Genomic DNA, 25,138 nt, shown 5'->3' with positions numbered 1-25,138 from the left:
AGTATTGCAACTGAAATTGTTGCGTCGCAACACTTATTTTTGTTAACTAAACTTGCTTTAAACGCTTTAAAGACTTAAATGCTTTATGCTTAAGAAGAAATCAAGCTCAAAAGGAAACAAGTGTTCGTGATAAAATCAGATGAAATTATGATTTCTTAGTTCAAATCACGTGGTAATTTATTGTTGCATTTGTTGAAGAAGTCATCTTGAATTGAAGTTTTGAAGATCTCGGAATATGAAGGTCAAAATGTTGACTACCGCAACAGAAATAGATGATTGTTTTGAACTTAAAAGTTTTGAGGATGCAATTGCTTCTAACAAAAAATTCTTTGAAGAGATGATAATTGTTTTGAAGTAATGTTGGCTGAGTTTGGTAGCCCACAAGAGACCCTAATTGGTTATCCACTTGAAAGGGAAGAGGGGAAAACGTTATTAACGGCGGTTTGACGCACAAAAATACGAAAAATTTTCGAGGAAAAGTTCGGTCAGCTTTAAAATTAAGTAGCGCAAGGATTTAAACAGATAGAAGGAAATAAAAATTCAGAGAAATTTTGCTCCAAATAGCAAACCCGAAATGTTTAAATTTGTTTTCGTTTTGCTGCTAGCCCCAAATACTTGCTAATTTAAATTGATGAAAAAAACGCCCAATTGTATCACAAAATGAGAGAAGATTTTACTAAGAGCAACCAAAAAGTTTGAGCAATGAGACAAAGGCGGCGAAAAATTATACTGAACAGTAAAAAAATTATGCTGAACAGTAAAAATTATACTGATCAGCAAAGTACACGATAACAAGCAAAACAAGCAATTGTTTCAGACACTTAAATTTTGGTGTGAGCTAGTAAGCAACCATTAATTGAATTGAGCAAACTTCAAATTTCGTAACCGAGCAAGAATTTGACACAAGCAAGCATTACTACTTTATATGCTTGAAAACAACAACAATAATTGTTCATTTTAGTTTGGCTCTAAGATTTACAACATCTAGATACATACGGAAACGTTGAATCACAATTTATCGATTAAGAGAATAAAAGTTCAAAAAGGATGAGAGCGAAAAACTTGAATGGCTTCCAGTTTCTTAAAAAAGCATCGAACATGCAAACTGTATTGCAACATTTTAGAATGCAAGATTCCAACTCTCTTAAGAAATCAGCCGAAAACTTTTGGACAATATACGCAGCAGGCTCAGTAAGATTAGGAGCATATGAGTTTCGAAAACCAGTTTTTTCTTTACTTTTTTTGCTAAGCTTACAGGGTTTATCATGCTTCATGAATGATCAGACTCATGAGCATTTAAGTGCAAGCGAAAGCGTGCTGAGAAAAATAAATTATTATAAGTCAGATATTTTTTTCGTCAAACAGCAATCACACTCTAGATTTTAAATAAGATTCTCATATTAAAAACTTTTTTTCGAACATTTTCGAACTGTGTGTTCATCGTCCGGTTACAAAGAATTCAAAAAAGGAAAATAAAAAGCCGGAAAATAAAATGCAAATCGCTTAAATACACTCATTCAAGGAAATTAAAACAAATTCTTATATATCTACAGTCGTATTCACAAAGTTTTACATTTGAGTATATATATAAATATATATATATATATATATATATATTAATTTGATATAGCAGATGCATACGAACATGTTTTTTTATTAAAACCATATATAGTTTATCTTAAATTGATTCGTTTTGTTCAATTGTAGAGTAGAAATTTTCGTTTTGTATCCTTTTTTTTTCAAGTGGGAATTTCATCTAGAAACTAAGCTTTCAGTGTCATTTCTCGTGTTCGGTGTTTGTCGCGCTTGTTGTTGGCTGGTTTCAATGTTCTTATATAAAGCGCCTCTTGTGTCATTAACTAAGATTGGTTGCCAACTGGTCTAACATCTTCCAGTGGAAAGCTGTTTTATCACCGTTGCAATAAATTGCGTGTATTCCCATCGGCCAGCCCGCCTTGACATGCTCTGCAAACCTTGTGGTAACATGTCGGCATGTCTGACCTACATAGATGGATTTGCATCCTTTACAAGTGAGTTCAAAATTAAAGTGGGATTTGAAGTCTTTATCAAAACTACACTTAAGGCCAGGTAAACAGCTCTTAAGCTTCCGAGAGGTAAAAATTGTCTGTAAAAGATGAAATTTGTTCAGCTTCCTTACAAATTCACTAGAAATGTTGCCTCTATACTGTAATACGAATTGTTGTTCCTCGGTACTTTTCTGTTGTTTTATGGCTACGCCAGCGTTATATCTTTTTATTTGTTCTTTAATTTGCGTCTGTTTAATTGTGCCCTTGTTGATTTTTCCAACCCAATGCTTAGGATGTTGATTAAGTTACCACATTTTTGCTAAATGCTTATTGGCAGGCTTCTCAATTGCTAGTGCCTCAAAAAAAGCGGTGTATTGTTCCCTCTATTATGCTTTTCTTATATTGAAGGGGTGCACAGCTACGATAATTCAAAATTGTTCCAGTATCTGTTGGTTTTTGATACCATGTGCAAAAAAAATGTGCACTCAGGTTGTACGTTAATTGACAATTTCTGAAATGGCATGCTCTTTGTGTCATCCGTTGTTTCTGATGTAAATTGAAGACTTGAATAGAGGTTATTGACCGCATCTAACAGCTTTTTGGTGTCAGCTCTAACTCTTTGGAAAATATTGTCTACATATTTTAGAAAAATTTTTGTTTCGGATGATTATTTAATGTCATTCGTATCATTTTCACGGCAGAATGCGCACAAACAGAACAGGTTTTCCCTGCTATCATTTTCTGTGTTACTGATTCGCAGAAATTTGCGTGGAACCATCTATTGCAAAATTTACACTCAACATCCCTGAAACGTGCGGTTACACAGTGTTCGAAATTGCGACAGCTGCTGAATTTTGCGTTGGTTTTACATTTCGGTGTCTGTAATTTCAATTTTGGCATCCAAAATTTAGCCAAAATCACTGCCAAGGTTGTACCCATGGCCAACCCATATTTCTCAAAGAACCAACTTTCATTGAATTTGAAATGGATGTTAGTGACGGCTAACTCATGCAGTCGTTTTATTGTTTGTTTTAGGTTTTGGGTATGTCTGGTTTATTGTCCCTAGCATAAAACGATCGCATGGCAATGTTAATGGCTCCCTTTACGGGAAGGTTGGTGTATAATCTTTTAAAGTCTAATGATAGGTTTTGTTCATTTTTTTCAAGTTCAATTGCCCCAGAGTCTTTTGTCCGTCATTGGTGTTAGTTTCTATGTGTGTTCCTTCAATCTTTTGGAAAAGATGTGTTAAAAATTTGTTAAGGTTATTGTAACACCTTCCCGTGATAGAGAGAACAAGTCTCTAGGGGTCTCTTATTTGTGTACCTTAGCTAAGCCATATAACTTTGCCGGCTCTGTTCCCGTGGACATTAAAACTTCGTTAACCCTAACCGGTATATTTCCTTTTTTCTTCATATCCAAAAATTCTGTTTAATTTTCTTTCATTTTTCATTACGATTTTATCACAAATTTTTTCAAGTTTTCTGAACTGTTGGCAATTTAGTACTTTCTCTTGTTTTTCTGCCTACGTATGTTTTCTTTTCATAACACAAAAACCAACACCCTTATCAAAAGTTTTTCACCTTGTACATTGTTCTCACGCAGATTCCTTATCAAATTGCCTCTATCCGCCAAAAAGTGCATTTTTTTACACTTGTCCCTTATTGGATGCTTTGGACCAAAGTGAGCATGCCCCTAACGAAACCAGGCAAAATGATTTTATTCAGAACCACTTGAGTTTTTTTCATTAGATAATCTTAGCGGTTTATCTTGCTTTTTCGAAAATTTGGCAATTTTTCCCTGCAGTCTTTGTTCAGAATTAACCACATGATTGCAAACTCGGTTGGGCAAAACAAAAACTACGGAGGCGATAGATGGTTACCTAAGTTTTTTAAAAGACCTTTGCGACTAGCAGCTCGCTTTTGGTCGCATTCATTACGAGTATGAACTGCTGTGGAAATTTCTGACCTAAGCAATTTTTGTTGAAAACTATGCAACGCTTGCTAAGAAAAAACATCTGTTTTTGGAACACAAAATTTCAGAAAATTCGGTAGTATATCTGTGCTAGGGCATGTTTTAGAAAAAATTTTTTCTGCATCTGCTACTTTCGTAATTACAGACATTGTTTTCATAGTCCAAGTATGGTTTCCAACAGTCTTTTTCCTGCTGAATTTTTCTCAACCAATATCTTGGCAGTTTACGCATTGCTAAATGTTTGTGAAAGACCTCCGGTGAGTAAACACCAAGAGATGCTATCGCTTACCACTGAACTTTCGCTTTTTCCTTGCCTCCCGTTGATTTTTGCCCAGTTTCCTTTTTCCGCTGTTCTTGTTCAGCAGTTTCCGTAGATTAGCTCGATGATTTAACAATATCCCCAGTGATTTAAGCTCAATATCGGGGTCCTGTTGGAGCTGAAATTATCTGATGAAGATTTGGTTTTGCTTCCGTCTTGACACCAAATGCTTCGTTGACCGGATCAATAAAATTCCGGATTTCAAAAGCTGTTTTAAATTGTTTTCTGCGTCATACCTTTGACAGAACACTATAGTTATGATTCTGTCCGAATGACGTTGTACAAAGGCAACCAAACTCATCTAAATCACCCGGCCTGTTGTCGGTTTTTCGTTTGTGAGGGGTGACGGAGTTGTTCAAAGTGTCGTGCCAAATCACGAAATCACTGCTGTCTTTCAAGTGACCCTAGTCCTAGGCGTTTCTCATGTTCTTTTCCGCGTTTGTGGAATTTGAGTTGAACGAAAGAACTGGAATGGCCGTCACGGACGTGAGTAACAGTTTTCGCTATTTGCTGTCTTTAGGCTTTAATGCATGGAAAAATGAATTTGCCGCCAAAATATACACAATTCTTCAATCTGTAAATGTTCATTGTTGATCTAGCTAAAATAACATAGAAAAGAGAACTTGCTCCTTCCTGGGTTTTGGCTTAGTTGAACTGACAGATTTGATCAAGATTTAAAAATCACACCCTAGTTGACAAAACGGAAATCCCCTGGGCATATTGCTGCGAATTCGCAGCAACAACATTTTCGCAACAACAGTCTCCCAACAACATTGGGATTTGGGTCGTTCTCATTATAGCCACCCCGAACGAACATATTACCCCCGGACATTCTTGGACAAAACCTGACGAGATCTGTCGTGGAAGACCTGGGTGTGTATCTATCTGACGATCTTTCATGGAAAAGGTATGTTGATGCTCAGCTGAAGAAAACATCATTTTCACCCCCTTTTGAGAAGAACCGTGCAGCCAAACGGTAAAACATTGATTAAACTAGGTCTCTACAAATCACTCTTACTTCCTGTCCTTCTGTATGGGTTTTCCGTGCTTGGCGTTGTCTAAACGTGAAATTCTGCTTGTGTAGAAATTCCAGAAGATAATGGTGGTGAAAAAGGTCAGTAAACCGAGAAACAAGCTACCATAACCAGTTATGTCCACTGAATATTCTACAACTCCCCATGGTTCTTCAACTAAACGACATTTTGATGCTCATAAAGTTAGCTGAAAGCAGAGAATGCGAGCTAGTACTGTCTAATGTCCATGAAGACCAAGGAAGACTACCAGCGACCTTCAAGATGGCAAAAAGACGAACAGAAAGCGATAAACGAATTTGTTCACCGGACATGCAGACTTATAAATACACAGACACACACAAGAAAATTGGGTTAAAGAAACGCATCTGGCACATACTGTGGAAATGTGTCAATGAAAGGTTTTCTGAACATTATAGCTGCACGTGGTAAATCTTTTGTGATTGCAACAGCTGCAGAAATAACGGCATTGTTTTAACCATGACGACTTATTAAATAGTTTCAGTGCTTGTTTGTAAAGACCGGATTATTGTGAGCCCTTTTCGTGAAAGGGATTTTAGAGGCCGGCATATATGGTTTACATAATTGGTGCAAGCTCACTGAATGCCACAATCAAAAGGATACCCTACAAATTCAGAAGTGAATTAGTTGGCAGAAGTTACAGTCTTGGGGGGCTCAGCTTCAACGAGAACGCTAACAACCCATTGAAGGTGTTACAAACTCTACTGAGAGGACAGGGTATACTTGCCAGAAAGCACAAAGTTATAATTTGGCACGACGTTATCAGTAATTCGATAAACAAACACAAAAGCAACAACTACAGGGCCATAAGTGCTAAAAAGTTACTCGAAATACTGCGTGAATTCAGTCATCGAATCGAAGCCGTTGTGTATTGTAGACGTGAGGGAGCCCCTGACATTTTTCGCAAATTGTTGGAGAGCAAAATCACCATATTAGACGTTAAATCAAACCTTCTATCCCATCGCAAGAGTAAAGATTTCAAAGTATTAGACGACCTAAAACAAACCCACCCGTCCACTGAACTTGAAGTCCGACTGCTCTCAACTGTTTGGCGGCACAGAAAGAACTTGAAAAGCCTTTACAAGAGTGACAAGAAGAAGAGGTCGAAACAGTGCAAGCCAAAGAAAAACAAGCCATCAAAGAAGGAGAGAGAAAGAGCGAAACGGAAGAAAGAAACAGCTCAATAGGTAAATTTTGATTGTTTGACTGTGTTGTTGGTTTTTGTTGGAGTGCCTTCGCAACCTTAACTGGTAGGAAGGGGCTCTGACGATTTCTAAACGGTACAGTTATTCGATCTGTTTATCTTTCGTTATAAGCACGAGTGTGTTGTTTGATTTTGATTTTGTTAGAGTGCCTTCGCAACCTTAACTGGTAGGAAGGGGCTCAGACTTTTCTCAGACTTTTACGAAATTGTATAAATACAAGTGCCTTCGCAACCTTAACTGGTAGGAAGGGGCTTGTACTCTTGAACTCTTGTACTCTTGAACTCTTGAACTCTTTGAAAATGGGAGATAAAGCTAGAACTCAATCAACGAAGTACCCATGTGGTACCTGTAATCTTGAATGCAAAGATGGATCAGTTTCGTGTTTTAAATGTGGTTGCTGGTACCACGCCGGTGATTGTTCCGGCATTGCTACAAGTGTCCTTAGATGTCTGCAAAAAACTTCAGGGCTTATTTGGTTGTGTAAAGACTGCGAAGAAAGTGGTAAAAAACTCCTCAGAGATGGACCCGATGATATAAATGAAATTGGCAGTAAGCTAGCCTGCATACAAAAGCAGTTAACTGATCGACAACTGAATGAGAATAAGCTTGAAAACACAGTGCAGAAATTCATTGATGAAAGAATGTTGCATATTGAACAAAAGCTTGAGAACAAAATCAATTTAGTCATTGAAAAACAGCAGCAGATACCGGATCAAATTAAGACATCATGGCAAAAAAGCAATGTATCGACTCCCATACCAAACATGAAGAAAATAATGAAAGAAACTCTACAACAGCAGGAACAAGAAAAGGAGGACAATGAAAAACGGGAGAATAATCTGGTACTATTTAATGTTCCAGAAAGCAAACTCGAAACTCCCAAGGAAAGAGAAAGTGTGGATCTACAAGTCTTTCTTCATTTCTGCGAAGAGGGCTTAAGGATTGATCTGGACGAAAATCAAATAGAAAAAGTTATACGAATTGGGAAAGTTAGCAATGAAGGCTCACCAAAACCGAGACCGCTGAAAATTGTCCTCAAAGAGAAAAGGGATAAAATTAACATCTTTAGATCATTGAGAAATTTGAAGGAATCGCATTCGACACTCCAACTGATCAGTGTTTCTCATGACTACTCAAGACAGACCCGCGAAAAAATAAATTCAATGATTGAGGAAGCTAAAAAGAAGGACGGAGACGACTCAATAAACTACAGATACACAATTAGGGGAACTGCAAGTCAGCTACAGGTTCAAAAACGCCGCAGAAAAACGGTTTCAAACGCTGCTGCATCTGGCTTCTGACTAAAATCTATCAATATCTTACTATACAATGTAAGAAGCTTAATCGACTTGAACAAAAGAATTAAATTTGCTGACTATGTATACAGACTTGATTTCGACGTTTTACTTTTAACTGAGACATGGCTCACTGCTGAGATAAAAAGTGCTGAACTGTTCCTTCCCGATTATGATATTATACGAGGCGATAGATCAACTAAATCAGATGCGTCTCGTCACGGCGGTGTGCTGGTAGCTGTGAAGAAAACAATCAAATGCGAGGAAATTAGTGTGGCTGAATTACCCTTATCAGTTCAATCTTCACTTCGCGTTACCAAGTTAATTGGCCTGGAACCTTTTTACATCGCAGTTCTCTACAACCCTCCGGCGGGAAGCAAATACCGGATATCTATTGAGGATTTACAGAAGTTATTCCGCTTCCTTGAGGAAACGTGCTGCAAGCGTCTCCTCTTATCCGGTGACTTCAATATGCCTCACACTAACTGGAGTACATATGATTCTGCCAACGATTATGAAAATCAGATTGCTTCGCTTCTGTTCGATATGAAACAATACATCGATTTCAATACAACAAAGAAAAGCTGTCTTGATCTTGTGTTGTGCAATGAAGATTCAATCATCAATGATACAACTTTGTGCGGAAATCTTTCTCGGTTTTCGGACCATTTTCCCATCACGATTAATGTGTCCATTAATAGTAAAGTTTCAGAAAATTCATCAACGAGATATTTTAGCTACTGCAATTGTGATTTTGATGCGTTGAATGAGGCTATTATTGCCAACCCATTCAAGCCGTACTGCTATAGCAATGTGGATGTTAACACGAATCTCTGGTATGAATGGATATTTAAACTGATCGAAATACATGTTCCTGTTCGAACTAAAAATAGACAACTACTGCCTCCATGGACATCAGCAGAGACATCCCATCACATGAACAAGATTAAAACTGAGCGAAGAAAACTACAGAGAAAGGGACTGTGTACGTCTGAAAAACTGAAAAAGCTCACTGAGGAATGTAATCAATTGCAAATAAACGATAGAGTCGAGTACGAGCAAAAGCTTTTTGCCAGCAGACACAAAGGACGAATCTACAAATATTTGAAAAGCCTGAAAAAGGATAGTCTACCACCAGTCATAAAATCTGAAAACTTGAAAAGGGAAGCTAGCACAGATCTCGAGAAAGCAAACCTTTTTAATAATTACTTTGCTACGGTAGTGACTGATGACGATTATGAATACTTCGAACCAAGTGAACAGCATAATTTTGGGGAAAATGACATCTTAATTACGGAAGATTTAATCAAAACAGAGCTAAAGTCACTTAACATCTCGAAGAGCAGAGGTCAAGATTCGATACCACCCTTATTGTTTAAAAGATGCGGGGGATCAATAGCTATGTCCCTGAAAAACTTGTTCTGTAATATCAAGCGATTGCGCAAATTTCCATCTGCTTGGAAGACTGGTATTGTCAGTCCGATATACAAAGATGGTGACAAAAGAGAAGTTTCGAACTATAGGCCAGTTACTCTATTAAACATTGTCGCAAAATTATTTGAAAAATTTATCTTTGCACCACTCTACACTGCGTTTGCTGATCGAATAAGCAATTTCCAATTTGGTTTTAGGCCAAGACGTTCTGTTGTACTACAATTACTATACAGTTTGTCTCATATTTACTCACACTTGAACTCGAGAGATTCTGTTAATTTATTTATTTTGTTTGATTTCTCCAAAGCGTTTGACAAAATAAAACATAGTATCCTGATGAAAAAGTTACTTCAAATTCCCATCTCCAAGGCTTTATTCGAACTGATACAAGACTATTTATTAGGAAGAACACAGAAAGTGCGAATAGGTGACCAGCTATCAAATGAGCGAACTGTAACATCTGGAGTACCACAGGGATCGGTATTGGGACCATTATTCTTCCTGATATACATAAACGATCTCCCCAATGCTGTTTTCTCATCGTTAGCCTTACTATTTGCTGATGATTTAAAACTTCTTTACAATGAGAGACCTGAACAAGAATCCTTAGAAAAACTGCAAACGGATTTACAAGCCCTTCACAACTGGAGTGTGCAAAACCATCTACTATTTAACTTGAAAAAATGTTCCATTAGCGAATTTCAGTACGGTAGAAATAAGAACACCCTAGAAGATTTTTGTTTTATTATGAATGGAAGAAATTTAAACCACAAAAGCCTTGTTCGTGACGTTGGCCTGTTCATGGATGAATCACTAAACTGGAACGAGCATGTGAAAGTAAGAGTTGGAATGGCCAGAAAATCGTTCTTTCGGCTGAGAAGAAGTACGTCCCCGATCATTTGCACCAAGAGTAAAGTCGACCTATACCGATCAATAATATCAATGTCGATGCTTTCTGCATCCGAATGCTGGGAACTAAGAAAAACGAATTTCGAAATAATTGAAAAATTCAATAAAAAGGTTCTGAAGTGGATTTGCGGAAATTTAGACTACAAGGATGCTTTGATCAAATCAAACTTATTACCACCACTCTACATTAAAGTGCTTAAAGACCTTCTACTTTTCAGTAACATCTTGGAAGGAAGGTACAATGTCGACTTTTCGAAAGAATTCAACATCACCAACAGCGGTAGAAGGAGACGTGTTGTGCTTCCAGACACTAGATTTGAAATACAGAGGCAAAATTTTTGGTATAGGACTGGATTCAGAATAAACGTCGTGCAAAGAGCTCTTGATTTCTTTAACCCGGAGAATCTGAAGAACAAACTTATTGAACACATGTGGAGTTATTTTAATAGACATTGGACTGAAAACAATCCCTGTACTTGGATTTTTATTTGTTTATGTACAAACTGTCGTGCCAATCCTAGATTGTAAACGCGGGGTGTGATTCCCCAGTGGCATATCCACGAATTCATAATAATAATAATAATAACAGGGACAGTGTCCCCACAGCTGTGGTTGTAAATTCTCTTCAACAACAACAATTATGGTATTTGACGTTATCTGACCACCAAGCTGAGAATAGGGAATTTATAGTGGGAAAGACCAATAGTTAGCAAATGACCGGATCTTCTCAGAATATTGTATCTGCTTTTCTTGTTTTGTAGATATTTTGCTGAGGTATTGACTGGTCGGTTTTGAGTTACAATGTTAAGAATATTTTCCTGCCTGGTTTGCTCCCCTCAATGCTAATTTATTGTTGTCGAGAGGAAAGCTGGAGGCACCATTCCCCACTTGTATAAGTACGTACTTTTAGATGACTATGGATAACATTGTCGACAAAGGACTTCTACAGCAGAAAACTGATAATCCGGCTGCTAAAAGGCCTCGGATAGATAGATTAGCTGAAAACATGGGTTCAGTGGCCAAAAAACCTGAGAAAATGGAGAAGCCAATTGTTGCGCTCTTAGATGGACGAGATTGTACTCAGGAGATGCCCATTCTAAAAGATAATGCCGTTCTTGCGTTTTGCGATGCGACAAGTACTTCTGAAATACATCAAAAAGTGAGTATTTTTTCACGTTATGAGACGTATTTTTTTCAGTATTTGTATTTGTCCTAATATTTAGGTCCTGAATGAAGCTGTCGGTGCATTGGTTTGGCACTCTATCACATTGACTAAAGATGACCTTCAAAAGTTTAAGTGTCTGAAAATTATTGTACGGATTGGTAGCAGTTTTGACAACATTGACATCAAAGGAGCCGGTGAGCTAGGTAAGAAATTAATGTCTTACAATTCTTTTTTGAACAGCTTGAAAGATATTGCATATTTCGTCATGATTTAGGAATCGCCGTGTGCAATATTCCAAGTTATGGCGTCGAAGAAGTGGCGGACAGTACAATATGCAACATATTGAACTTATACAGAAAGACCTTCGAACTGGCCACCAAAGTAAAGGAAGGCAATAAGTTCCCAAGTATTGAAAGTATCAAGAGCGCAGCACAGGGATCGATGCGCATCCGCTACTCAACCCTTGGATTGATTGGTCTCGGTAGGTTGTATTGATATTGCAATTATCCTTCAATATCTACATGGGATGCTCAATAGGATGTTTCAGATTGAAGATCAGTAATGAAGCGCTTAGATTAATTGCTAATTGTTCAAACCCGCTCTGTTGTAGGACGAGTTGGAACAGCTGTAGCACTCAGAGCAAAAGCCTTTGGATTTGATGTCATTTTTTACGATCCCTACGTTGTTGATGGCACTGAGAAAAGCCTTGGAATTCAGCGAACTGACAACCTTGATGAAATACTTTCACGCAGTGATTGTATATCACTACACTGCACCCTGAACGAACACACACATCACCTGATTAACGACACTGCACTCCACAGGATGAAAAAAGGCGCGTTTTTAGTCAACACTGCATGTGGTGGGTTGTTGGACGAACAGGCAGTAGCCAATGCCCTAAAATTGGGAGTGCTTAAAGGCGTAGCCTTGGACTGTCTAGAAAATGAACCATTTTGTCTCAACGAGAGCCCGCTCAGTTTGGCCCCAAATGTGATTTGCACTCCTAATTGTTCCTGGTTCAGTGACAAGAGCTGTATCCAAGTCCGCAAGGAGGCTGCCCATGAGATGCTTCGTGGTCTCACTTCAAAAATCCCAGATGGTCTTAGAAATTGTGTCAATAAGGTAAACATAAATTAATAATTTTTTATTACTCATAAATTATGGGATCCTAATAATTTTTTATTACTCATAAATTATGGGATCCATGTATTTCTTTAGTAATAGGAATATGATGATAATCGAGAAGCTCTCGAGATTTGGCAGTGCAGCAGCATCTCGATTTTTAAGTTGAATCGGAGATTTTTATTGCACTGCCTAAATATGCCAATGATAACATTTCTTTGGACAATATTCGATCAATGATGAACTTAGCCAAATCTGATCTTGGTTTTTTATCCTGCTTTTTGTGACCTTGAGTTAAATGATATATTCTCTTGATAGCTGTGAAGCAATAGCAAGGCTGTTATTGGTCCCATCTTTGTTGCGAAGCGATAGCGATGTTATTATTTGTCCAATTTTTTTCAATGGAATCACTTTAAACTGTGATGTTTTTACAGATCTATTAACACATTCTGATGATTTTGTGAAGTCAAATTGTTGTTAATTGCTCTCAAACGAAGTTTGTAGCAATTATATTAGTCCTGTCAGTCTTTTTTTATGCGATTTTTCGCTTGACCAATTTTCGTCTGAACCATTTGACTTTTTCGTCCTCTAAACCGGGATAAACAGGTAGCGCCCAGCTGGCATTAAGTGCTCTTAGAGCCTTTCAGTTCAAAATTGCGGAGACTTATTCTTATGGTGTGAAGGGCGGTTCTTAGGTTGAAGTCCCCTCCACTGTTGACCCCCTCCACTGTTGCCTCCACCCCCGGTGCTGTTACCCCAACCCGCCCCCAATCAGCCCCGGTGCACTAGATTTTTTGACGTGGACAAATTTATTAATAGCCGCACAGCGATAGCTGGGGCTATTATTGGCCTTCTCTTGTTACAATTCAAAGAATTTGAATTGTATTGGGGCGCTGTCTTTTTTTTAAGATCTGTTCACACATTTTCATGATTTTTGAAGTCAAATTGGAGTAGTGATTTTGGTCACGCCGAAACAGGAAATGGAGCGAAAAAGCGAGTGGTTTTGCGGCGTGAAATTTTTTCGCTCTAATTTTTAAGTAGATTGAGAAAACGGTGTTTGAACAAAAATTCGCTCTCTCGCTATTGGTTTTTTGTTCACATGCGGCAATTTCACTTTTATTTTTTTTTTACTATTTTTTCGATCGGATTTTTTTCTAAATGGTTTTCCCAATCCCTTCATAGTCCGTTTTAGGTCGAGTTTTCTGTTTAGTCAATGAAAATTCTTTGAATTGTTCGTCAGGACTTGTCCTACGTTTTTTTAATTTCGTTGTCGCGATTTTTGTGACGACCATATGATGTCACAACCACTTTAAATCTGTTTTTTGTTCATTCGTTCGTGCAATTTCAACTGAAGTGCGTGCATGATGTCATTTTTCGCTCTTAGTGGAGCGAGTTTCTTTGTTCATTCGCGTGATTACATTTTTGGTCATACTTGACATACCTCATTCTCAAAAATGACTTCATCACTTTGAAATTGACATTTATTTACTTTAATTTAAAGAGATAAGGTCAAATGGGTGTGTGTCACTCTAAATGAAGGTTATTTGATAGCAGCTAATAGAGGCAGCAAAAACAGATTTTTAATCAAATTATTACATATCAGCCTTCAATGAAAATACGAATTTTTTGGTGTCTTTTTTACTTTTTTGAGACTGCAGATCTACGAAGCTGTTGCGGCTATTTTCTGGCAATCTGCCAGCTATGTTTTGTAGAAACGCCTCGTTTGAAACAATTGATGTGCTTTGCACAGCGTACACTGATAAGCTTTGTTAAGTCCTTTTTCTGTCTACAGCGATTTTGATAAATTCTCTTCAGGTATTACGAATGTCTCATTTGAACTCAAATGTACTGTTTGACGGCCATATGTAAGAGCTGTCCCTCTTTTTGACTACCCCTAAGAAAGTTAAAAGCTGTCTAAGGTGAATATTGGTTTAGAGGCTTTACGATCAATTTTATTAATATGGATTGTATGTGAAACAGGAAACGCAACACGTGAAAAAAAATGTTTTGGTCAATCTACTGAGGAAAGGTCAAAAGCAGAGAGTTCTGTTTTTGTTTCTTATCTTTTTATTAGATTACAAAGTTTTTGTTGAGCAAACATTTTTTCTGTCGTTATTTTTATTTTCAGTTTTCCGCTCAATTCTTATAGCCCTCGTCAATCAGCTTTTATTTCGCCCTTGTGTTTTAAAACTCTGTTTACCTTTTCTTTATTTTGCAGCAATTTTTTTTTGTTTTACAAAAGTCACAATTTTCGGTTTTGACTTCTGACTTTCATTTTTCATTAATTGGATGCAGTTTAGAACTGGTTAACAAGTTTACGCTGTATAGTAAATAAGTTGCGCAGTAAGTTATTGGAGTTCTTTAGGGCAAATGCTAATTGGTATTAGTGAGCAGCTTGAAATTTTTTCGCTTAGAATCTGAAGATTGAGCAACCATCTGAGCTAAGTTATTTGAACTCTTATTTGTTCTAGTTCTGAACTCCTATTTACTTTTAACATGTTAATTTGTGTAATCTATTTTTTTTTACTTCTGTGGACCTCTGATGGGATCGACTGTACAACGGTATCAATTTTATGCATTTTTTTTTTGTTTTGCCCATTTCTGGTGGGTAATAGATTTTTCGTTATAAATTTTCACGTGTTAAGCTGTTATATCGATTTTGACCTCTTTTTGCCGTTTTTAAAAATTAATGTCTCTCAATGGGATTGAGCTGCCTACTTATTTCTTGCCTGTGTTCTCTTTGCGACTGATTGGTTTCGCTTGTTTTCAATGATCGTACAATCATTTGGAAAAGTTTTTAGAGTTGCCCCTTTTGCGACTTTTTGCTACTCACAACACAGTCATTTGCATTTTAACAACACATACTTAAGTAGCCAATCGGGAGTCCAACAAGGGGATCCTTTGGGGCCGCTTTTGTTTTCACTAGCTCTGTGGCCAATCATTAAAGAAATTGAAACAAAATTACCAAATCTAGTACAGCATAATTGGTATTTGGATGATGGCATCCTTGCTGGTACCCACCAACAACTTTGCACAGCATTGAATTTGTTGACAAATTTGGGTGAAGGATGCGGCTTAGAGCTCAGAATAGAAAAATGTGAGCTTTGGTCACCCGTTGATCTGAACGCTATAGATAACAGAGTAAAAAGAAATAGCAAAGAAGGACTTGAGATCTTGGGTGCTGCCATCGGCAATCCCAGTTTTGTTGCTGCATCTTTGAGAAAAAGAGTCATCAAAATAGAAAAACTGCTCGACAACTTGGCGTACCTAGACGACCCACATTGTGCGCTTGGAATTCTTTGAAGCTGTCTTGGTGCCCCAAAGATGGTATATTCCCTGCGATGTAACACTCCATCTGACGAATCCTCTGTTGTTTTGCAGGATTTTGACAAGCTTCAGAGAACATCATTTGAGAATATGTTAGGCACCCTTATAAGTGACAACGCTTGGAAGCAGGCTTGTCTACCAATAAGCAAAACTGGCGTTGCAATTAGACAAGCAATTGACCAATTGAAAGCGGCGTTTGTTGGGTCAGTATCGCAGGCAGACGCTTTAGTGGAACAAATAACCGGTGAGAAAATTACAGACAATCAAATTTTCAAAGAAACAGTGGAAGAACTGAAGAATCTAGAAATTAGCCAATATACGCAACACAAGATTCAGGAGGCACTTGACGATGCTGCTTTTTCTGACCTTCTTGGTGATCAGACTTCAAATCGGGAGAAAGCTCGTTTGCTTTCACTAACGTTGCCTCAATCTGGTGCCTGGCTTTCCGCACCTCTAATCCCTAGTCTGGGCCTTCACCTTCAGCCAAATGAATTCAGAGCCGCATTGAAGTATCGGATTGATGTTCCGTTATACATAGAGGAACGAAAGTGCCCTTACTGTCAAAACGGCAGACTGGACAAGCTGGGTGATCACGCTTTAAGCTGTCATGGTCGGGGGGATATGATATCGCGGCACGATAGAGTGAGGGATAGAATATTTGCTGCTTGCTCGACCGCAAACTTATCACCCGTCTGCGAACAGAAAAATTTGATTCCAGATAATAACTCAAGGCCAGGAGACATATACTTGCCCAGCTGGTCAGCGGGACAACCATCTGCGTTAGACGTAACCATAACTTCCCACTGCAGCCCAGTCTAATTTCAGATGCGGCGAGGAGGTGTGGTTTTGCTCTGACAAATGCTGAAGATAGGAAATATGAACAATATGCCCAAAAATGTGCCGAAATAGGTATCCAGATTGTACCACTCGCGTTTGAATCTTTCGGGGGCTTCTCAGATTTTGTCCGAAAAACTTTGAAACGTATAGCCTTGCTTGCCGATAACCGAAACTTTCAACCAGCTGGTTTATCAGTTGCCTACAATCGATTATCTCAAGGAGTCTCAGTGACTTTAATGAGAGGTTCAGCCACAATGCTGCTCGCCAGAGATCCCCTGTTATGAGACTCATTCCTGCGACAACACCTTCAGCCCCACAATAGGTAATTTACAGTATTGACTCACCCAATTTTATTTGCCCAGTTATTGCTGTGCGCGAACTTGTTTGTCACCCAATGAGTGGGGACAATGCTCATTTCTTCTGTTCAACCTGATTGTGTGGGTTGATTTTGAAGAAATTTTGAGGACCCGATTGTGAGGGTTTCTGGGAACAAATAAAAGGCAAATACTCAATTGCGTGGGCGCCATGGTGATTTGTGGGCACAAGGTTGATCGCAAGAAAACTTTCTGAGAATTGACTGAACTCAGAAATGATTTAAACCATGATTTCCCCAACCAAGCACACCTTAAATTTATGATTATTTTGGAAAAAAAATTTCTGAATTTTAATTGTAGCTGATCTTTGGTTTATTATAGCTGAAATGAGTTTAGCGTTTATCTGAAAAGTGTTGAGGTCTTTAAAGTCTTTGTTAAAATAATGCTCTATTGGAGTTTCTGTACAGTTTTAGCTGGTAATGATGTCATCAACGCTGTTCAACATCTGTTGATGTTTATATTTTACTGCGTGGCTATTTTGCAGCTATTTTTTGTAGTCGCCGGCTGTTATGTATAAAGAGAAGGGTGATGGCTATGATTGGTCTATCTTTTTTATAAGTAGGACAGTTTTTCATTTATCTCGCTGGCAGAAAGTTGTTGATAATAATAAACTGTTTTTTCTCATTGTTTTATCTCAGTAGATTCATCTCAGATAATTTAAAACACTTATTCTGTTAGTTTGTATCATTCGTTCTTCATTTATGTCTCAAACCCTAATGTACGTCAAAGAGTCTTAGTGGCAACCGTATGGTCACCTTAAAGGGTCTTATTTATACAACCGTATAAATTTAAAATACTTTGTAGCCGTTTTGTCCATTTTTGGTATCTAATAGCTGTTTCTTAATAAAATTTTACTTGCTTAGTTGTTTTTTTTCGATTTCGACTTCCGCTTATGTTTTTTGGTTTATTTGTCAATAAATGTGATTTAGTTACCTGCTTGTTTCTTGCTGGTGATCTTTTTGGAACTAGCTGGTTTCTGTCGTTTTCATTTTAAGACAATTAATTTCAGGTAAGTATAATAATTGGTGCAAGGTAAATTGACAGTTTTCACCTTAATTCCGGGTTTTTTATTGCTCTCAAACGAAGTTTCTAGCAATTATATTAGTCATGTCACTTTTTATGCAATTTTTCGCTTGACCGATTTTTCCTCTGACCCATTTGAATTTTCGTCCTCAAAAACGGGATAACAGGTAGCGCCCAGCGAGCATCAAGTGCTTTTAAGACCCATTCAGCTCACTACTCTCCATTTATGCGATTCACGGAAGCTGTTTTGGAGATTTATACTTATAGTATGAAGGGCGCTTCTTAGAAGTTGACCCACCTCCCCCCACAACCCCCCCGGTGCCCCCCCTCCCCGCTTCGCTCATCTCACGCCTCTTCAATTAAGCTAAAGCTAGCCTCACTAAAACGTGGCCAGCTACTGACGAAGCCAACCGCCCGCCGGTTGTTTGAGATCAATTCGCCCGAAGTTAGTAGGTTATGTTTTTTCTAATATGTCGGTTTTAGCAGTTATCCTTGCAAAAATTATTGTTCATCACTTTTGGCATTTGTAGATGGTCTTTAGATGATGAAAGATTATTGAAAATTTGACACGTTTGAATTTTTTCCTATTTAAGCTCTTTTGATCTTTTTTGCTATAATCTTTTTTCCCCTTTGATCTTTTACTATTTAAGCTCGCATTAATTTCAACCCTTTATTGCAGAGTTAATTGGTGGTGTTCATTTTTAAGTTTAAAATAGCTGAAATGGATCGAGCTGTTCAATCTCTTAGTAAAAATGTTTTGTTTGAATTTGTGTACAGTTTTTCTACGGCACATTTTGTAGCTGTTTGGTATAAAGAAGTCTGTTGACTGTGGTTGGTATATGTTTTCTTATAGATAGGCCTTTTTTCAAGTTCTCAACAAAGTTAGTTAGGAAACACTTATTCTGAGAAATTGTTTTCCAGTTTTTTAATCTCTTTTGTTGTGTTTATTAATAGCCGCGAATAGAGGCTATTATTGGGGACATCGTGTTTTTTTAATTCGTCTCTATCGAATATTCTTGCGACCTGACTTCTTGAAATTGACATTTTCAATTTCAGTGACTTCTACTGCTTCGCAGTTAAAATTTGTGTGCGTGACGTCATTTGTTCGGGTTTTAGGTCAATTGCGTGACTTAACCTCACTCAAAAAAATAAATTACTTCTGAAATCACTTAATGAACTTAACGTTTTATGAAAATTTATTAGTTTAAGATCAATAGTCTTGCATTTAAGTGGTGCCAGACGTATGCCCCAATTCTTGAGTATTAGAGTCTTGAGTTTTTGATTTCGAATATTATTTTTGAAACTCTTGGGTTTTTTCTTATAGAGCGTATGTGTCTCGTAAAATTGACAGTCCGATTCTAACCCAAAAAGTCTAGTGGTTAATTAAAGGACTGCTGGTCAATCTCTATGTTATTTTTTTAGTTGTTTCAACTCATGGAATGCCACAAGCGTCTATCGCGGCCATTTTCCGGAAATCTGCCGGCTATGTTCTGTATTGGATTGTCCTGCTTCGCATTTTTTTTTCATATACCAAATTACCACTCTTTGGAGGAGGTTTTTTGGATGGTACAAAAAAGTTCTGCTGCTGAGTAATTGTTCCGACCCTCTTGAGGGGGGAGGAACTATATACTCAAATGGGTTTTTTTTTGTTCCGTGAATTTTCGCCGATCGATATATTCATCGTAGAGAGTTGAGACTGGTATCATTAGAAAGCTCGTCCAGCGTAGAATATGGAATTAAAAAGATTTTTTTAATTTTCGTTTTCTACAGGGAGTTATCGAGGTTTAAACTTCTGAGAAAGGTAGTGAATTCACGTTGTTTTTATTCACATTTTCCGGAATTTTTGCCTAAATTTTCGTCAGTTTTGCTAAAATTGCAAAAATCAAATCAAAACTCAGGAGTGATAGGTCCAACCAATTCGCTTACTAAGCAGCTCGAAGCTAATGCATTTAGTTTTTTACTTGAAAGTTTATGGTCGTTTCTCTTTTTTAAAAATAATTGACTTTTCAATAAATAATGGCTTAATTAACTTTTCCTCTGTTTTTTTCTTAATTTGTTAAACTTCCAGCTTAGTTTCAGCAAAGAAAGATTGCTTACTCTTTCTACTGATTTAACATTTGTTCTCGGTTGCAGTTTTAAGCCTGAAGTTATTGTTTTCTGGCTTTGATACTACAAGATTTCAGATTTTTGTTTGTTTTGATATTTGACAGTTTTTCACGTTTTCTAATTTTGTCACATTATCACAGTTCTCCTGTCACATTATTAGCGTTCACAATAAGGCACATATTAAAATTGTGAAAGATATACATCATCGTTTTGACGGCCTCGACGCCTCTTTTTTGAAGAAATCAATTGAATTTTTCAAATTTTGTCTAACTGTCATTTATACTTTGTCGTTTCGGTCGTATGAAATTTCCTGTATAGTGATAGCTTTCATTGGCTTTTCATGGAAAAATAGAAGAACCGATATTCTGATTTTAATAGACAGCTGATGGCTTTCATGACTTTTCCAAAATCGTTGAACAATCGTTTTCCAAAATTAAAAAAAAACTTTTCAATTTCGCAATTTTGTTCTTTTTATGTTTCTTTTTGTTACCTAATCTCGTTAGTTAATTACAGACCAAATATGACATTATGGGTGTCAAGGGAATAAATGGGATTGGTGTCCCAAAATCTTTTTTTAAAGAATTTGTTATGACCTTACTGGCTTCGACACCGGTTTTTCACAAAAAAAAAAGTAATTTAGTTTGATTTTTGTCATATTTGACGTTCTTTTTGTAGATGCAAGAAATATTCTGGATAATTGCAGGTCTCGAGGGCTTCTTTTTCATGAATAAACGACCCTATTTAAATAGTTCTTTTTGTAATTAACGCCTTTCATGACATTGAATGTAATTTTGTTTCGCAAAAAAAATTAAAAGTATTACTTTAGCACTTCGCTTTTTTGTCTACTTGTTACTTAGTCTTACTAATGAATGGCCACGTAGTACTTTATAGCTGTTTCAAGAAGGCGCAATCGAATATATTTTGAGGGACAAAATGTGGCTTGACGGTTTTGACAGCGTTTTCTGGCAAGTTTCGATTGAAATTTTGTTTGTTTTTTGTTGTTCTTTTTAGCCGCTTTAAAAAATGAATAAGGACAGGTCCTAATGCCCTTCTATAGAAACAGTGGAAATCGTAAATTTGTGGTAATATTAATTGATTCTTAATGGTATTTATTACTTTGTAGTTAACTGTTTCAAAAAAAATAAGTTAATTTTTTTACTTTACTGTTTTTGTTCTTTTTTGTATAATTGTTACCAAACCTTTTTATGGACTGGTCGCATATGTTTTCTGGTGATTTATAAGTTATTTTTGTTTACTTTTAGGTTTATCTGACGGTATGTTGACTTTTTAATTAAATTTAGTTTTTAAGAGGGACATAAATTTTTTGATGTAATTAATGTTTGTTGTTGTTGTTGTTTGATTTTGCTGTTCGTCTTGACTCGCTTTCTTAATAATGACATATTACAGCAATCTAACGCATAAATTTTTACTCCACTGAGTTATTTGCTTTGGAGGCTATCTTATCGTTCATACAGAGTTTTTTGAAGAAGACTTGGACTTTTTTGGGATTCTGAAAAAATATTTTTTGGGTTTTTCTATCTGTTCCTCATTTGGTAGACAATTATGCCAAAATTGCGGATGGGCGGGGTCGGAACCTTATGTGCCATCGCACATTACCGAGCCGCCTTGTTTGTTTTAAACGTTTTTTATGTCTTTACTTCGTCTTCCCTAATTGTTACTGAGGTAACCTTTGTAAATCTGTTGCCTGCATCCTCGATCCTCAATGCACTAGGCAAGTTGTTCAAAAATATTTGAACAACTTGTCTAAAAATATTTGACAACTCGATGTTTTGTTCAAAAATATTCTTTCGAGTTCACGTCTCTATTGACTTTTTCACTCTTTACTTTTTAATTTTTGCATGACCTAAGTTGCTCTTATTCGGAAATTGTCTGTTGCTAAAACAAAATTGATTGTAAGGTAAGCTACACCAAGGCACTTATTGTGGAGTAGTTAATGTTTAAGTGTATTACTCCGAGGTCGGGATTTCGAATCCCTCCTTGGTCAGATTTTTTTGCACCCATAAGAAGTCATCTAGACTGAAGCGCCTTCTGAATTAAATTGCGCCGCCTGTCATTTGAGAGCAATTTGTCCAACATTGGTTTGTTCATGTTTGTCGTATTAGTGTGGTCATTGACAGTGTTGTTAGTTGGTCTAGATCGAAGAATAGTACATAAAAGACATACCTCTGAAGTCGAATTTAAAATTTTTATGGAAGAATTTTCGTGGGACAGCTACACAACGTGACTATAATTGGGGTACTGTTCAATTCAATGATCCAATTTAGATTGCATTTCACCAAAGTAAAAGAGTGTACACTTGTATGAGTGTACTTAATATAACTTGAAATTCAGTTTGTTAAATAATTTTAGTGGTCTGTAATAAGCCCTGGTAAAATCAGTTGAAGCCTACTAGTTAATGAAGTAATCGAACAACAGAATATAGCCCCAGTGTGCTCTTCGAGAGGAATTCGTGGGTCGCGTTAGTCGGTTGTTTTTGAATGTAAATTCCGGCCAGTTTTTTCCGTGATCATAGAAGCTCTGATTCTAAATTTTTATCAGCTGAATAAAGTCGCTCTGGATTGTTGACAACAGTTTAATAATGGTACCGGTTTTTGGATCTCAATTTAAATCTGAATCACCATATCTTTTAGTCCCTTTCTTCAGCTTAGAGATAATTGAATTTAGAGCCATCGCGTCCTTTCAGGGGTCAGCTTCTCATATTAATCAGCTGTTTGTTTAGCGTAGCGTCTTTTTTCTGCTTAATTTGCATAGTATTATTTGAGTTATCATGGGCTTTTACGCAGATATTCTTTAGATTAAAATGATATCAAAAATTGTTCGCTAGCTTTCTAGACAAAAGTTGGATAAGAAGTTGTTAACCAAAACGCGATATTGGTTATCCAAATTTTGTTTGTGATTGGCAGGACTTTCTGGTATCTCCCAACTCATACAATGACCAACAGCAGCATCAACAACAACAGCAGCAGCAGCAGCAACAACAACAATCGGCAGTTGCAGCCGCAGCGGCAGCCGCCTCCATTGGCCAGGCTTTTCCAGGGGCCAACGCTCTAGCAGCCGCAGCAGCTCTAAAAGACCTCAATAATGGCGCCTATTACCCCAACAGCGCTGCCTATCAAGGTACATTTCATACAAAATTCTTAAATTCTTGCTGTTCCGTGTGGGATTTGTCATTTTTCGTTCCACTTTAACTCGAAATGGAAATCCATAATTTACTACCATTGGCGGAATTTTTTCCTAATAAATTTTGTAGTTGTGACTGGATGAAAGCAGTTTCCCAAAAGCGGTTCCTGATTAGTTCTTTCTCTCGTGCCGGCAGATTTGTATGTTAGTTAGCAACTACTTCAAGGATGGTTGACTGTTTCGTTTCAGTCGCTGCAGCTCTTCAGAATCAGTTGTCTGGCATCGCGCCACCGTCAATCTCAAAACCCAGTTTAGGCGGAACTACCCCCGCCATCGCATCGCCCCAACCCACGGCCGCCCAGGTGCCATCGACTTTGTCCAACCTGATTGCTGTGACTGAGCAGCTGAACAACATTCCCTCGACCACAACGAACAACACTATCAAGCAGCAGACTCAAAGTGTAAACGCAGCTGGTCAAATACCAGGAGTGGGTTCAATGACATCCCAACAACCTATCATCCCGCCAGCTGCGACCATTACGGCTGCACAGCTGGAAGCTACTGTCAAAGCGGCCGCAAGTGTTGCTGCATCAAATGGAACTTCCAGAGGCGCCAGCCCCAAACTCCCAGCTGCATCCACCCCACCCAACCTCAACTCCGCAACTGTGGACTCCACCACTGCTGTTGTCAACCCAGCCCAAAATGGAAACGGAGAAGCATGATGCTAATGGAGTCACAACTCATGAGCTAAGATGTCCATTCCTAAGCTAAGATCTCAAGACCACCAAAGAAAAGATTGTACCCGTTTTTTTTTCATAGTATCTGGACAGTAATGACATGAACTTTAAATCCACTGCAATAATCTAATACCCTTCCAATTATTTGACGGATTCTTGAAAAATTGTGATGAATTAGCTCTCCAAATGGAATGAGAATGGGCATTTTAGGTCCTGCAAAACCGGTCACCAATGCATAAAAGGGTGGTCGCAAGACAAATAAGAATTGCAGAGAACTGATCTTCCGAAATTTGTGTTGAAACAGTTATTTTGTTCACTCGTTATTCAGTTCTAGAAGTTAAACTAAAAGTCGGGAGTCTTTTAGGTTTCATTTTCACATTCTCTGAAAAACTTTCATGAAACTATGCTCGCGTACTGTGATTGTAAAGATCGGCATTTTTAAACACAAATTGTAACTGTTTTGTGAGAGCATAGCTCCATGTGCCTTCGCGTTAGTTGAACAGGTTTATTATTAACTTTGTCTATTTATACATTGTATATTTGTTACAAAAAGTTGTCTGAAAAAGTTTAAAAGAGTTTAGAAGATTTGGTTAAAAAGTAGAAAGGCAGGCGATTTGTAGTTTATTTGGTCTCTGTAGCCGTTAGATACCATACCATGCCATTCTTACAACCAGAGCTGTGATAATCCATAGACGTTGATGGATTGATGTGATTTTGGATTGCTCACTTTATTATTGACGCGAACCCTGTGAGGTGATTGTGAACTGAATTTCATCAAAACTGTGAGCTAGTCGCTCTCTTTCCTCGCCCATATGTGTGATGCGTTTTTCGTTGTAAACGTTGGGAGCAGTACTGATTCGAGTTGATTATTTTATTGAAGTTGAAGTGTTTGTCTTTAATACTATCTACTTGTATTACATTGAGATTTTCAAATTTATTCTTTCATTGTTCCTTCTGCTTAGTTTTCAGGCTTTTTAAACACCAATCAAATAAAATCAAAAATTTGTGCATCACAGCTTACAACTGTTAAGTTTAGATGTTCTGAAAACGAAGATATGCTTGTACTTGATCCAACGATAATCTATCACAAAAAT

General features: G+C 37.4%; 3 protein-coding genes across 3 annotated transcripts in view; 2 read left to right on the top strand and 1 right to left on the bottom strand.

The window, feature by feature from the left end:
- Nucleotides 1-25,138, bottom strand: part of LOC142337601 (cilia- and flagella-associated protein 298-A-like) — a 364,848-nt gene that overhangs the window by 195,578 nt on the left and 144,132 nt on the right. The gene's annotated exons all lie outside the window — the stretch shown is intronic.
- LOC142338048 (uncharacterized) lies at nucleotides 1,985-9,562 on the top strand. Its single transcript, XM_075387681.1, has 3 exons — nucleotides 1,985-2,088; nucleotides 7,962-9,337; nucleotides 9,501-9,562. Exons 1-3 carry the CDS (start codon nucleotides 1,985-1,987, stop codon nucleotides 9,560-9,562), a joined length of 1,542 nt encoding a protein of 513 aa, XP_075243796.1.
- Nucleotides 11,091-24,995, top strand: LOC142337598 (C-terminal-binding protein 1-like). Its single transcript, XM_075386942.1, has 6 exons — nucleotides 11,091-11,371; nucleotides 11,436-11,580; nucleotides 11,652-11,858; nucleotides 11,988-12,499; nucleotides 23,091-23,304; nucleotides 23,557-24,995. Exons 1-6 carry the CDS (start codon nucleotides 11,123-11,125, stop codon nucleotides 24,027-24,029), a joined length of 1,800 nt encoding a protein of 599 aa, XP_075243057.1. The 5' UTR covers nucleotides 11,091-11,122; the 3' UTR covers nucleotides 24,030-24,995.

This window comes from Convolutriloba macropyga, chromosome 4 (genome assembly GCF_964194025.1).
Source record: "Convolutriloba macropyga chromosome 4, txConMacr16.3, whole genome shotgun sequence".
Taxonomy (NCBI): Eukaryota; Metazoa; Xenacoelomorpha; order Acoela; family Convolutidae; genus Convolutriloba; species Convolutriloba macropyga.
The sequence above is the reverse complement of the archived record's forward strand: the minus strand, read 5'-3'. Positions and strand labels throughout refer to the sequence as shown.

Excerpts from the sequence above, each read along its gene's own strand:
- LOC142337598 (XM_075386942.1), top strand. The coding sequence starts at position 11,123 with ATGACTATGGATAACATTGTCGACAAAGGACTTCTACAGCAGAAAACT. Across the intron at positions 11,581-11,651 it reads CAAAGGAGCCGGTGAGCTAG|GAATCGCCGTGTGCAATATT; the intron begins GTAAGAAATTAA and ends GTCATGATTTAG. Across the intron at positions 12,500-23,090 it reads TTAGAAATTGTGTCAATAAG|GACTTTCTGGTATCTCCCAA; the intron begins GTAAACATAAAT and ends TGTGATTGGCAG.
- LOC142338048 (XM_075387681.1), top strand. The coding sequence starts at position 1,985 with ATGTCGGCATGTCTGACCTACATAGATGGATTTGCATCCTTTACAAGT. Across the intron at positions 2,089-7,961 it reads AAAACTACACTTAAGGCCAG|ACTTGATTTCGACGTTTTAC; the intron begins GTAAACAGCTCT and ends CTATGTATACAG. Across the intron at positions 9,338-9,500 it reads TCCATCTGCTTGGAAGACTG|GCCAAGACGTTCTGTTGTAC; the intron begins GTATTGTCAGTC and ends ATTTGGTTTTAG.